The sequence below is a fragment of the Spea bombifrons genome, chromosome 2 (genome assembly GCF_027358695.1).
Source record: "Spea bombifrons isolate aSpeBom1 chromosome 2, aSpeBom1.2.pri, whole genome shotgun sequence".
Taxonomy (NCBI): Eukaryota; Metazoa; Chordata; class Amphibia; order Anura; family Pelobatidae; genus Spea; species Spea bombifrons.
The window spans coordinates 48793756-48808430 of NC_071088.1; the positions used below are offsets into that span (position 1 = coordinate 48793756).

A 14675-nucleotide genomic window follows, 5' to 3' on the forward strand; every position below is an offset into this window, starting at 1 on the left:
TTTATAAATTGTACATACCTTATTGGAATAAGCATCAAAATATATTCACCTCTTCTTTTGTCTCCAAAAGCGTTTAAGGATATGTTCAACCACAATTCCCCTTTTCTCCATTCCCAATTTTTACTGTACCCACACAAATTATTCATCATTTAGATGTGTTTAGATGCATTTTGTATAATATATTGTATACTATTTTAATTGTCGAGTTTGGAAATACCTACTATTATATAGAATTCATAATGCATGTATATATATATATATATATATATATATATACACACACGCATTTATATATATATATATATGTAGTGTTTTATAATTGCCCCCCACTTTGGTCCCTGTCCCCCATGTGCCCCCCCTAAATATGGAAGCTAGAGACGCCACTGCGGGTCAGTTGGCATTGGCTCTTCTGTTATAAACCGACCAGACTTTTCTGGAGACTTATTGAGTCTCTGCTGTATTTTAAAATATTATTTAAAAATGTAAGATTTTTATAATTAAATATAACAAAGGAACAACATTCCCAAGAAATGATCTACTAGACCACGCAAATAACCAAGTTGCAAGGTGTCCTCAAACAGTAGTAATCGGGTGATAACTACCGGTATTTTGAAATGCATTCAATCGTATAGCATCTCTTTACTCTTCTCAATGGGTAGATTTAAAGTCCTTTTCTTCCTTCAAAGTGGGTAGGGAACCTGGTACGGGGATATACAGAACTTGGTGATGGTTGTGTGTTTATAGCGTTACCAAAAGCTACTGCTCAAGCATGTGTCCTGGTGTATGCTTCAGAGAAGGAAAAGACTACAGTTACTCCTGTCAGAGACTCCAAATTTAATTTTCTCCCATTCTCTGAAGCAAATTCCTCAGGGGCACCTTCAAAAGTTTGTGATAATACTTCATGTGAGAGATTCATCATCAGGAAAGAGTGCATTGCTGCCAGAAACCTTAACAAAGTTATCTGAAAGTATAGTTCAAGCAGCTCACACACATAGTTACTAGACTTGGGCATTCGTGTTCAGGAGAACATGAAAACGAATAAAACGAAGATTGCTTTTGCGGTTAGCTTTCAGATAACCGGGTACATAAGGTGTGGGTGTCCAAGGATAATAATGCCAGCCTTTTGGTCCCTCACTTAACCCTTAAACATACCACAAAAACCACATCAGACTGGTAATACGCTGCCACCACCAAGTTATGTTTTAAGCTGATTACAGTTTTTTGGATGCTGGGGTAATGCCCAGTACCATACTGAACGGATAAAAAAAATGTATAAAACCCAATTTAAGTAAAACTATTACGTAACATGGTTTATTCCAGGTTTCTCGGAAAGTAGAGTTCGGTTAGAGCACAGAGACGGAAACTGGATTTATATGTAGTTTAATCTGACAAATGTCACAGTGCTTACGTACAAAAATTATATGAACAAAGGTGATAGCAATTTAGACACAAAGTATACGATGCAGTTTGTAAAAATAAACAAGGAGAAACACAGGAAAAACCCATATCGGTCATCTGTGGGAACAAAGGATCAGAGGTTGCCAGCTGACACCAAGGAATAGAGAGGAAGCATCCATTGTAAAATATATCAAAATTTAATCAAGTCCATAGACCATAAAATCAAAACAAGAGGTACATAAACAGGCACAGGATAGAAACACAGGCTAGACAAGCGTCCCAGGGGAGTTCACCTGTGCAAGCTGAAAGCCCTCTCGCCCTGCCCCCTTACCTCTTGACACAAATTTTGCTGTTTATTATTGTCATTCAATGATGATCTTTTGTATTTTGTGTCTGCTATGATCTCAATGTCACTAATCCATCTTCGATATATGGATTCTGTTGATTTGTAAAACTGATCACTGTTGTAATGCACATTGCTACTGTTATTTCAATTACCGCTTTCCTGACTAATAAAGAAATGTAATTAAAAAAAAGGGACAGGAGGGAGAGGGGTGGCTGATGGTGGGGGGAAGATATCTATAGAACACCCGGAAAAAGCAGATGACAAAACAGAAGTTAGTTGTTATCGAACAAGGGGCGAATGTGGAGACTATGCAAGAATTGCACCCAGTGGTACCAAATGCGGTGGTGTTTCTCAGACTTATCAGTTGCAGAGAGTATCAGTTCCTCGAGGACTCGTTTCTGCTCTACCCTCCGAATCCACTCCCAAATTGTAGGTGGGGCTGGGTCACCCCAATGTGAGGGGATCAGTGCTTTTGCAGCAGATGTAAAATGACGAATCACAGAGGACTTATACCAGGAGATCGAAAAGAGCATGTGAAGAAGAAGGAAAAAGTCAGGAGAAAAGGGCACAAGCTTGTCAGTAAGAGTCTGAACATGGGAGTGGGCGGCACTCCAGAAAAGAAGCATGAGAGAGCAAGACCACCAAAGGTGGAGTAAGGAACACACCCTCACATTAGGGTTATACCGAGCAGTTGTAGACGGGGGTCTGTACCACAGAGCTAATAATTTGTATGATAACTCCTGGTCCCTATTGCTGAGGGAGCAGCGATGTGTGAGGACACAGATCTTCTCCCACTGGTCCTCCTTGAGGTCTATCTGTAATGCTGTTTCCCACTTGCACACATGAGGAGGGTGGGCTGGATATAAAGTAGATAGGAGCAGGTCATACAGTAGGGAGATGCCATGGGCCGGAGGCTGTTCAGAAGTGCAGAGCATCTCAAAGCTCTGTGAACCTGGTGTTTACGTGCTAGCGACCCAAAAAAGTGACCTAACTGGGCATAACGGAACCTCATCAGACCATGTGGGGTCAGATATGCCCGGATCCCAACCAATCCCCCTGCGGTTACTTCGGGAAATAGGTCCACACCTATTCCAGGAGGAAAGTCTGGGTTGTCCCGTATCAGAGTGAGCGGGGATGGAATAGTGGAGAGAGGCGTACTCTAGATCAACGAGTGCTAAACCTCTAGCGTCTAGCCAACTTACAACCAGGGCAACAAGCCAACAGATCACTTTCAACGAGCCACTAGTCCATTCTAGTATTCGTAAAAGGTGACAAGCCCTGTAATAGGTACGAGGGCAAGGCAGGGCTAAGCCACCTCTCACCTTAGAAAGGATGAGGACACTATATTTTATTTGCGGGGAGCAGCGACCCCAAACATATCGGAGGAAGGTAGAACGGACTGTGTTGAAAAAGGAGGGCGGGATACGTATGGGAGGGGTTTGGAACAAGTAAAGATAGAGATAAAGATAAAGATTTTGATAGAGTTGACGCTGCCTAACCAGGAGACTGCTAGTCTCAACCACTTACGGAGATCAGACTAGATAATAATGGCAGAAAATTAAAGGCGAAAAGCTGGGAGAAATCAACTGATAACCACACGCCCAGATATTTCAGTTTATCGTGACACCATGTGAAAGGGAAATCAGCCGCCAATGAGTCACCCACATCCCTGGGCAGGGTAATATTCAATATTTCCGATTTAGTCATATTGACCTTGAAGTTAGATAGGGTGCCTTAATCGCCAAGTTCTTTCATAATAGAAGGCAGGGAGATGCAAGGTTGTGAGATAGCAAAAAAGAGGTCATCAGCATAGCCCAAAATTGTATGTGGGGTTTTACCTACCTGTATGCTGCTAACGTCCAGGTTTGAACGTATCGCCCACAAGAGAGGTTCTAGGGAAAGTACAGTAGTGGGGACAAGGGACAGCCCTGCCGAGTTCCGTTGCGAATGGAGAAAGGGTCAGAAAGAAGACCATTGATGCGAAGCCGCGCGGAGGGGGCGGAGTACGGGGATTTTCCAAAACACATATGCTTTAGGGTGGCCGCATAAACGACCAGTCTACCCTGTCAAAGGCCTTTTCAGCATCCGTGGAAAGAAAGATAGAAGGAGTAGAGCAAGTTAAGTGCACGGATGGTCCCATCCCGAGCCTCACGGCCCGGGACAAAACCCGATTGATCAGGGTGGATTAAGGAAGGCAAAAGAGGCTTCAGTCAATTCCCTAGAATTTTTGCGAAAAGCTTAAAATCAGAATTGAGGAATAAGGGTGATGGTTGCCAACATAGTATGGGCATGGATCCGGCCTCCAACGCCTCCATGCATCCCCAATAGACAAACCAGTGCGCACTGTGCGGGTCAGGTAGTCTCGAATTTGCGAGTCCCTGGGGGCCGATTCGCCCCATGGGAGGGGAGATTGTAGAGACCAGAAACGTAGTAGAGGAAGCTTCGAGAGATGTCAGAGTGAAGGAGGTGTAAACGGCCATCTGCCGAATGGATCTTAGGGATGTAGGTAAGGGGACGGGACCGACGAAGGGCCCGAGCCAGGAATTTCACGGTCTTATCTCTGTGCTCGTGGTACAACGCCTTATTCCGCATATAGGTGCTATAATGTTTGCGGTTTAAAAGGGTCGCCAGTTCTCCCCGAATTAGGGAATCTGGCACATCACTGGAATTCAGCGGAGTCGTCCTCTGCCGAAGGCACAGAGCACATCGTGGGCGCAAGGGGAGGCCGCATAGGCCCACTCTCCGGGTCAAAGCCCATGAGAGTCCAATCAGGGAGGTGAAGATCGGACAACCCGAGTGCCCGCAGGAGCTCAGGGAGCTAATGGTAATAGCGCAGAAAAAGGAGATGTTGTCATGGCGGATTACCAGGGCAAAGGGGTGACCCCAACAATACGGGATGCGCAGCCGCTGCAGCTCGGATGTCAATGGTTGCAGGGTGCGCCTCACCAGTAAGGTAAGGTCCGAGATGTCTTGGTAAAAGCTGATCTGGTGCTCCAGCAATGGCCATGAGCCAACTTTGCACGCCCGGAACGTCTATAGGGGACTTAAGGGGTTAAAGGAACAAACCTAAGTAAACAAAAACCAAGCTGTTGTTCTGTTTTCCTCTCTAAGCAAGAGTTTCATCATGCATAGAATAGAACAGAGAATTTGAAGTAAGATAAGATTGTTTGGTCTATCTAGTTTGCCTGTTTTCTTCTGCTTTGAAGACTCATACCTTAATCACTCCTTGGTCTTGCCTTACATTTGGGATATCCATATGTCTATCCCATACATTTTTTTATTTCCTTATGTTCCCTTATGTACAGTGGCATAATTACCTTTCTCATTCCGTTACTAGTCTCTAGCTGTACATCCCAGCAACCTAAGTAAATATACGATGTTGCAACGTTTTAAAAGTGAAAAGTTACAGCTTGGTAAATAAGTGGATGTAATAAGAGGGTGGCTGTAACACTAGACTAGTGGGACTGGGGAAGATTAAATAGCAAAATATTATTAAAATAATATATGATTGACACACAAAGTAAGTTAGTAAGTTTATTTTACTTATTAAATATTCCAATTTTCAAAATAGATATTATCACATACATGTATATTTACTGTATATCCATTTTGCTATATATTTATGTGTACACAGTACTGCTTATGTACACACATATACTCATACTCTCTTTTGCATTTCAGGAATTAACTGTTAAGTAGAATTTATAAAATGTTAAAATATTAGGTATTTATACATATATATATATATATGCTACCAAATGTCAGCGTAGGCTATTAAAATGTTGGGGGATCACATGACATTCCCACTCTTGTCCATTTCATGTTATCATATGACAACAGGAACGTGCAACTCCAATCCTCAATGGTCAAAAAATTACAATCTTTTGTATTCTTGTCTACAAAAAGTTTAGGCGTTTAGTTAATTGATATGTCTGTGCTAAAGCAGGAGTCACCAATGCATGGAAACGCATGGGTGTACTTTTATGTCCTATTCTAGAAATCTTATTGATATTTGTATAGGGTAATACTGTTTTTAGATTCTGTGTATAGAGCTGATCTTTTGATTTTGATCTTTGGACAGCCAGAGACAAAATAGGAGATCAACAAAAACAGTAATTAAAAGTAGAGTTTGCAGGGGAGTTATGGTTCCAAAGCACTAAAGAAATTTGTTGCAAAAATGACTTAGTGTGCCCTGCATAATGAATAGTTCAGGCAATAAAATGACTCAAGATATTTCATAAATTTAATTATGAATTATATTCTGCCACCATGGAATTTTCACTGGGATTGAAACTCACTGGGATTGGATTTTAATAATGTTTAGTGAATTTGGTGAGTTGAAACAACAATTTTTCTGGAAACTATCACTGGAGTAAATAAACCCAATAGTTTCATTTCCTCACAGACACTAAATCTACATACAATACTATATTTTATAGCAGAATGGTACTTTATGTTTAGATGTATTTTGTCCTGTGGAACTCTAAGGGTTAGGTGTTTTTTTAATAAGACACTATACAGTGTATGGGGGTGGTAATTCATTTGAAATCACAGACAGCAGTACAAACACCTATTTATACCCAAAACAAACTGAGGCGAAGACTGACTACTACCATCTTTTTCTTTGATGATGAGTAGAAATGAGTAGCACTAATTAAACTCTTAAAATGTTTTGTTTCAGTTTCTTCTCGTTTTCTTTCATACTCAAATGTGGGTTTTTAACATAGTCCTTAGTCAGAGGTGAAAAACCCAACTAGAATCAAACCAGGGTGCATAATCTGAAATGTTAGCTGGTTAATCTAAAAGTCAGATTGAAAACGGACAATACCCGTAACATTATTTTATGTGCATAAGTGGAAACATGCCTATATATAAAATAAAAGTATGCATATAGGCTTGTCCTGAGGAAAGTCCACGAGGTGGACTGAAACGTTGACATCTTGGCGTTTTGTAAATAAAAATTAAGCACTTTTGAAGACCGTGAGTGCTGGCTTTACTACTTTTAGATTATTGTTACTTTGCTATTTGCCAAGCACCAGGCACCATGTTTTTTGAACTAGGAATCTAGTATGTGTCACCTTATTTATGTTTAGGTAGGAGTGCAGGGCTATTTATATATATATATATATATATATATATTTGGTTGTTTAGCTGCACAAAAACCTCATACTACCAAAAGCATCATACTACCTTCTAATCAAGTGAAGGGTTGCTAGCAAACAGTAATTTTACAGTTTGATGGTTTTTCATTCAACTACAAAATACACATCATTAATACATGTCTCTATAGATCTCCTGTAGTAGTGGATGTAATGATGCACTGGTTTCTGTGCGTTTGATGCTCTGGACAAGCTCTGCATGCTCAGTTACTAACTGACGCAAGTCAGCCATCTTATGCAGGAGTTTGGGGAAGAGGAACGGGGCATCAGGGTGAGATATCTGCAAGTGACTTCGGAGAGCACCTAAAATTCCCTCCTGGATGTCTTCTACTTGGGAAGGACTCATGAGGCCAGGGCGATCTGTAGAGAGATAAAGCAAGCAGCTGAGAATGGCAAGAGAAACGATGTAAACTATAATTACTGATGTGAGGTAAGCATGGAAAAGAGAAAAAAGTGTGTGGTGAAGGTAACGTAAAACAGAAGAATATAGTAAGGCAATATACAGCCTGTTAAGGTTAATATGATATGAACTTATCAATATCATCCATTTTAGTACTCGGCCCAAAACATATCGCCTACGGTATACTTTATATTGTCTTCCTATATGTCCATTCTGTAAGACTATGTGTGTCCAAATTACCTTGTCAATGCAATGGTAACAGTTTTCAACCACTAATTATGTATGTAAGTATGCAATTAACACACTAATTACACTAGCTTTCAGGCTGATCCTTGTTAACCCTAACTCGCCACTGTTTATGTATGCTTTTGTAAATACCTTGTTCATCCCTCTTAATGCTCTGTGTAGGGGTATGGCAAGGCTCAGATCAGGTTTTTTTATTCTCTGTCTTCAGCTCCTAATAGTAAAGTAATACACGGCTTTGGATTCCATTATCTCTACACTGATGACACTATTTTACCTATTCCCTTTTGACTTGATATTTCCATGACTCTCTCTCTTTCTGACATTGCTTCCTGAATGGCAATCCACTACCTAATGTTCTGTATCTCCAGGACAAATGTAGATTTAGGGTCAAACTAGAAAGTAGTGTAAAATGTAAAGAAATAGTATGCAAGAAAATAAGAAAAGGACCAGTATAGTAAAGAATACTAGGACAAGTTTGGAATGTCTAACCACCGCATAGGATGATGGCTGCTACAAAAAGTGCCAGATCATTGTCATTAAGCTCGAGTGCATTGAACTTGGAGGCGAAGTGGAACTTGGGCTCCATGATATGACAAAAAGGATGGCGAAGGCTGCGCAGGAACTCCCGAGTGACGAAACCACGTCCCCCAGCCACTAGCAGCCCGTCCTTGTTCATTAGCGAAGCCAGCATGCAAAAGATGGCCTCGTGGACCCCATACTTCAGCAACGTGACCTGGTCATTGAGGTAGAGTGTGCTGAAGCCTGGAACACTTTTGGCAAAATCAGTGAGTGCACGTACAGTCTCCACAGAAGTGCACTGGCAGCGATAGAATACGTGGACTCCAACCTCTGTCCCTGGTGGGTCTTGGGTGGGCAATTGATCCCACACAATTCCTTGCTCTGCTTGCCATAAGGTATCCAAGTCATGTATTACAAATGGCTAAAGAGGGAGATACGTCAATGCATACTGTTAGTAAGCAGGAAGTATTATATAATATAATTCTTAATTGGGTACTTATGGATATGGTATAAAACAGAATAAAATTCTATGGGTGGATAATCTTTCCTATTGAGAAGAAATACCTTGATGGTCTCCCATAATTTGTGGTGTAGTTTCCTCTTACCGAAATGGTACTTCTGCCGGTTAAGATGTCCCTTGCTCTTTTCTTTGTCATGGAAAATGTGCTCATGTAAGAAGAGTGGATTTTCTGAGAAATGTCAACCAGGTCAGCAGCAGGAGTGTCTCTGGCTCCTGCCCCAGCTACAGGACTCTGCACAAGCCGTCTTTTCTCTGCTTCCGGCATCCGTCCAAACCTAATAGCTGCCATGAGATAAAAAAAAAATAATGGCTGCTACAATGACAATTTTAAACTTCTTATCCCTAAACTCAATCATTCTATGCTTCATATGTGTATATTATATATATATATATATATATATATATATATATATATACACACACATATACACACACGTACATTTGTAAACTGAAGAAAATGAGTACTGCCATATAGAATAACAGCTTTTTTATTGGACTAACATTCCATTTTAACACCTTAAGGACAATGGGCGGTCCCTAACCCATTGAAAACAATGCATTCTGAGCCCGTACATGGCTTTGTCATTAAGGGGGGACAAGCTTTCAAGAATATCAACCTCCCTTTGTCAAGTCAAAAGCAATACTAACCACAAAACATCTAAGTGAGACATTGGCAGAAGTACAGGGGTTAAGGAGAATGATAAAGACTGATAAGGTACAGGTGACTTTTTAAGGTGTTCATGTTTAATCCACTGTACTTAGCGTTAAAATGGTTAATCATCAGTACTTTTATTTGGAGCTCCTTAATGGGGTGGTCCCTCTGGGTGAAGTGGTGGCCAACCAGGGTGCAGTTATTATTTTCATTGTGTTTGTTAATGTGCCATCTATGTTGGTTAATACTTAAATGCAGTTTCTGGCTGGTTTCTGCAATGTAACATACTGTTCCACATTTACTGCACAGGATCATATACACAGTGTGATCAAGCACTAAATATCCACAGATCTCAGTTTCACTCCTTGTGATTTGATGTGTCCAGATGTTAACAGGAATAGCTGGCAGCTCTGTCATCTCCCTCAACACATTGCCATCTAGGGCTGGGCTTGTGATTATACTGAAAAGTCAGCATCTTCTGTATCCATCCTCAGTATTTTAATTTGGTATATAAAACAAGAGATGGACATTTTAAAATCTTAAAAATTTAAATCATTTTATTTTATCTTATAAACAAAAAATACTGGATATTAATATAGAGTTTTGGAATAGTTGGTAAGAATGTTTACCCCCCACATATTTCTAACCTAGTACTATTCAGGTAATGAGATGATTAAGAGACATTTTTAGCTCTGTATAGATACTACCTACTTGGTCTCACCATTATGGGACATGCCAAGACTCAGGCACTTGTTAAACCGACAATACTGACATTTGTTTCGATTCTTCTTTTGGATCTTACAGTTGCGATCACAGTACTCATACTGGAGCCTCATCCGGAGGGTCCGCCGGAAAAAACCCTGCAGAGTGAAAGGAAGAGAAGTAATGGAAATACATACAACACTATCAGTATACATTTTAAGTGGACTAACTGCCATTTACATTAAATATAACAAAAATGTTTTTCTCACCGAGCATAAATGCTATATACAGAAATACAGACCAGCATTGACAAGAACTTGGTTTTATTTTACTCTAATAAATGTAGTGTTACAAGAGTGTCCCAATCCCTATTTCCCACTCCCTGCAAATCGCTGCTGGCAGTGTCGGGAATTGCGGAATGCCACTACTGACGCCTGGCCGGAGGACAGCAAGATTTAGCTTTCGCTAAAACTTTCGAGTGGTGGTCGCTCTCCCATAAAGACTTAGATCAGTATGATACCTGAGGGCATAAGAAGGCAATTTTAAGAGGCATCCGGAGATATACGGGGTTTGGGGTCGCTCGATCAGGGGGTTTTCTGTACACAGGACATTTTACAGCCAAGGGACGGGAAGAAGGGTGGCAGCCATATGGCTGGAGTGTTAACTTTGGGCGATATAGGGGGATGGAGGGTATTGTATTCAACAAGGGCTGTGTGTATAAATGTGTGTCCTGTAACTAAATAAAGTGTCTTTGTTCTCGCCCTTCATCAAGTCTTGACTGATGTTTGGGTGGGGAGCTAAAGGGAAAGACTTTGGCAGTGGCAGTGGTGGGATGGTCTCCGTCCCTAACAGACATTCTAGTATGTAAACCGGCTGCTAAACCGCAACACCTGCTGGGGGCTCAAGGATGAGTGGAAAGCAACAAAACCAAGCCTGTCATCATTTCTGAGCTCATGGAGAGTGACCAATCAAGCACCTTATTATTAAGCACCAATCAAGCACCAATATTAATGGCTACCTTCAAGATTTCGAGAGGCAACGTGCTCTGCGGGATCTGGAAACGGCACATTGGGTAATAGTTCTCAGGAGCAAATTAATGGGACATGCCACAGAGCCGTACTGTGCCGTTCCCGACAAGGACATTACAAACTATGAGAGGGTTTAAAAGAAACTCTTAGCGTGGTATGCCACAACCCCCAAAGCCTACAGGAGAAAGTTCTGAGGCCTCTGACAGGGAGCATGCAGCAGGGGAACCCAGAATTGGATGCAGGGCTGCCAAGCTACCCCACAACTAATCCTCCTGGAGCAGTTACGACCATGCTGCTCCAGAAGTCTGAAATTGCGTGAGAGACAAGTGACCTTTAACGGTGGAGAAAGTGGCCGGGCTGGTGGGCTAAATTAGTGCAGACACAAGAGTGGAACCTAGGAAAATCATTATAGCAAAGTTACAGTTCTAAATAACTAACTATAACATCATAACAAAGGATATAAACTTAAAACAGAGTTTAAAAAGAAATCTAAATATCATAGTGTTAATCCTTTAGAATAAAGTATCACTAATTTACTATATAAATTACTTGGTTATTTATTATATTTTACTTACCTAATCAATAGATTACAAAAACAGACCATAGTCATACTTTTTTTTTTATCATATACCTTGCAGCCTTCACAGGCATGTACACCATAATGGAACCCTGATGCTTTGTCACCACAGACTCTGCAATCCACACTCTGCACTTGTTCCGGATGCTCCTGGTGATGTGAAACCAGCTCATCTGGGGATGAAGAATAATGTAAGAGGTCAAAACAAATGAGAAAGATAGTCAGTATAACACATACGCCCTTATCTTACCTAATGTCTATGTAGTTATACATTCAATATCATTTAACCACTTAATAACCAAGGCTAATTTATACTACATGACCAAAGCACTTTTTTTGCTATGTCTTTCTTTTCATTTTTCAGAGCAAGTACATTTTTTAAAAAAATATATTGACATGTTAGACACTTTTTAAATAAATTTTTTCAAACAAAATAAGATTAAAAGGTATATCATTAGTGACAAAGGCGTTAAAAATAATGAATGTGATGTATTCATGTTAGATGTGTATCTCTACAATTTTGACATGTCAATTTTACCTTGATTTAATAAAACATAGCACACATTTGGACTGATGACTTCCACTTGCCAGGAGCATAGACCAGTTTTGATAATAATTGTCAATAACCAGTATTTGTATTTAAAAATGCACTGATGTTAAGTACTACCTCTTAATCTGTGCATTGTTTGTGTGTTGAGTGTTTAAATTTCAGTAGGATTAAGTTGTAAAACGTGAAAAATAACTACCGTATATGCATATATATTGGAAACTTTGTTGTCACACAGTCATGCTAGATATATTAATTTTTCCATTGAAATCAATAAGAGTACAATTAGCACGATCAGCGGTCAAGCAAAATCATATGTGTGACTGGCTGCCTCTCGTGCGAGATTGAGTTACATGGTACTGGAAGCATAGTTAAGCGTGCATTAGACAATTTAAATGCATTCACCAAATTGCATGAAGTAAACATTGGAGTCCAGACAAATATAATAAACAGTCATTTTCCTTTAATCCTCCGCAAGCTTAGAGGAGTCTTTAAATCCATTTATCCTAAAGGCTCTAGAGTATGGGAGATTTTAGGTCTCTCTTGTAACCAGCCCATTTTCATTAGAGAGGACTGTGCCTAGCTGGCACAACCTCTGTAGTGTCTTTTAACTTGTGCTGTGTTTGCATCTGAGCATAACACTGAGATATGGTGTCATATGGCATCAGAGGGAGAAACCCTGCTGTAGGGAGGTCAGGCCTAGGGCAACACCCCACCTAAATAACCCACTGGGCATACCAGCCTGTTCACGAGGTCCCAACACAGAATCATACGCTTGTATGTGCATGAAACACAGATGTTTTGTGGCTGTTAAAAAGAACAGTGTTTCAAAAGTGATGCACAACTATTGAAACTAAATTTCGATTCAGTAAAGTTTTTACTTTACTGCCTGGAAAAAACTTTAACCACAACTAAATTGTGTTCACCCAATCAGAATAATAAGTAACAAAACAATAAGTATTGGATTTGCTTAATAGCACAGACGTACTATATTACATGCAATATAAAGAATACTAAGCTATAAGCTTGTTATACATCTTTGATCACTAACTGTAGCCATAATACAAATGCTGATGCATTGTGAACTTTCTCACAACATAATAATAGTTATCTCTTGTTTTTTCTCTTTTTCTCTCTCTCTCTCACTCCACACACTTTTGATTACCATTTGATAAAGCACACATAATTAGACAAAGCAACAAGCTGCTGTTTATATGAAGGTTAAATAGTTTATTTTACCGTCTTTCATCTGTCTGCGATGTTACAAGATTTCTTTTGCAGTATTTAAAGTACCAGATCCACCCCCCACCCCTTTCCTGCTTTGCCACTTCCTGTGAGTCAAATGACATCACATCAGGCAGCTGGAATGTGTGGGGGAAGAGCACACACTGCCTGTGTTCCTCTCTGTTCCTTGACCAGGAACAGTGTTTCTTCCCAATTTGCACTCTCACTCTCACGTGTAAACATTTTTAATTAAAATAATATTGTTTCTAGACATTTCACGGTAAAAATATCTTTTCCTCACAGAAATATATACTGCGTAACATTCTGCACAAGTGAAGCTATTTGATTTTATATGTGATTATGCTTCACAAAACAATTACAGGACGCAGTGCTGAAGCCTGGCTTACAAGGGCATTCTCAATAATAGATAATCCCTAAGGCACTGTATAATATAACTGAAAGCATTCTGGTAGTATAAAACAGTAACAAAAACAAATCAAAATCCAAGCTCAATTTTCTAAATATATAGTCCATAGAAAGTTGCAAAATCTCTGCGGTGATTTTTACATTTGGTAACCAAACTCACAATTCAGCTCTGCAAATAAAGTACAATAGATGAAACAGAGGAAAGGGTCTAGGACCCAGGGCTAGACTAGGCAACGAGGCACCCTTGCAGACAAGGTCCCTAAACCCATTGAAAACAATGCATTTTGAGCCCGTACATGTACGGGCTTTGTCATAAAGGGGTTAAGACAGGTGACAGGAGAAAGACATAGAAGTGGCTGATGGCTTGATATGAGAGGCCATAGGTTATTTTTTAATACTCACACAGCGTGTGGTCGGGCATATGCATCCAGTGGCTGCACGCTGCAGCAGCCAATCAGCCACTGGATCAACAGATCAAGGAGTATGTAGTGATGTTTAAGCAGAAGAGTGTGTATGTATGTGTAAGTGTATGATGTTAGCGTGTGGGTGGGTGTATGTAAGTGTGTGATGTTAGAGTGTCTGCATGTGTATGGTGTTGGAATGTGTATGTGTAAAGTGTTCGAGTGAGTGTATGGTGTAAGTGTGGGTGTGGGTGTGTGTGGGTTTATGTTTATCTAAGTGTATGTTAGAGTGTGTCGTACTGTATGGCTGCAGAGTGTGATAGCATGCATAAGAACAATCCCATAGTTTGTGCATATGGGAAATGCCAGGAGGCAGTCAGGGAACCAAGCAGTAGTAAGAATATACTGTATACACCAGTAGATACACCAGTAGATAAATGATGTTTAGAAGCATGAGGTATGAAAGTAGATTTCAGCTACCGAAAGGGTGCTAGCTATGAACAATTGATATCATAGGCTTTCCTGAAAAT

General features: G+C 40.2%; 1 protein-coding gene across 2 annotated transcripts; it reads right to left on the minus strand.

The window, feature by feature from the left end:
* Positions 1-6435: 6435 nt before the first annotated feature.
* On the minus strand, positions 6436-13423 carry PPARD (peroxisome proliferator activated receptor delta). Of its 2 annotated transcripts, none has more exons than XM_053457854.1 (6): positions 13334-13423; positions 11602-11720; positions 10013-10100; positions 8674-8870; positions 8039-8489; positions 6436-7263 (listed from the first exon to the last, which is right to left on the minus strand). In XM_053457854.1, exons 1-6 carry the CDS (start codon positions 13341-13343, stop codon positions 7016-7018), a joined length of 1113 nt encoding a protein of 370 aa, XP_053313829.1. In that variant the 5' UTR covers positions 13344-13423; the 3' UTR covers positions 6436-7015. The 2 variants fall into 2 exon arrangements, with proteins under 2 accessions (XP_053313829.1, XP_053313828.1); XM_053457853.1 differs by having other exon boundaries at positions 9962-10100.
* Positions 13424-14675: the final 1252 nt, after the last annotated feature.

Coding starts and splice junctions, on each gene's coding strand:
- PPARD (XM_053457853.1), bottom strand. Junction 8,490..8,673: donor CCGGCAGAAGTACCATTTCG/GTAAGAGGAAAC, acceptor CTCCCTCTTTAG/CCATTTGTAATACATGACTT. Junction 7,264..8,038: donor AGCCATCATCCTATGCGGTG/GTTAGACATTCC, acceptor ATCTCTCTACAG/ATCGCCCTGGCCTCATGAGT.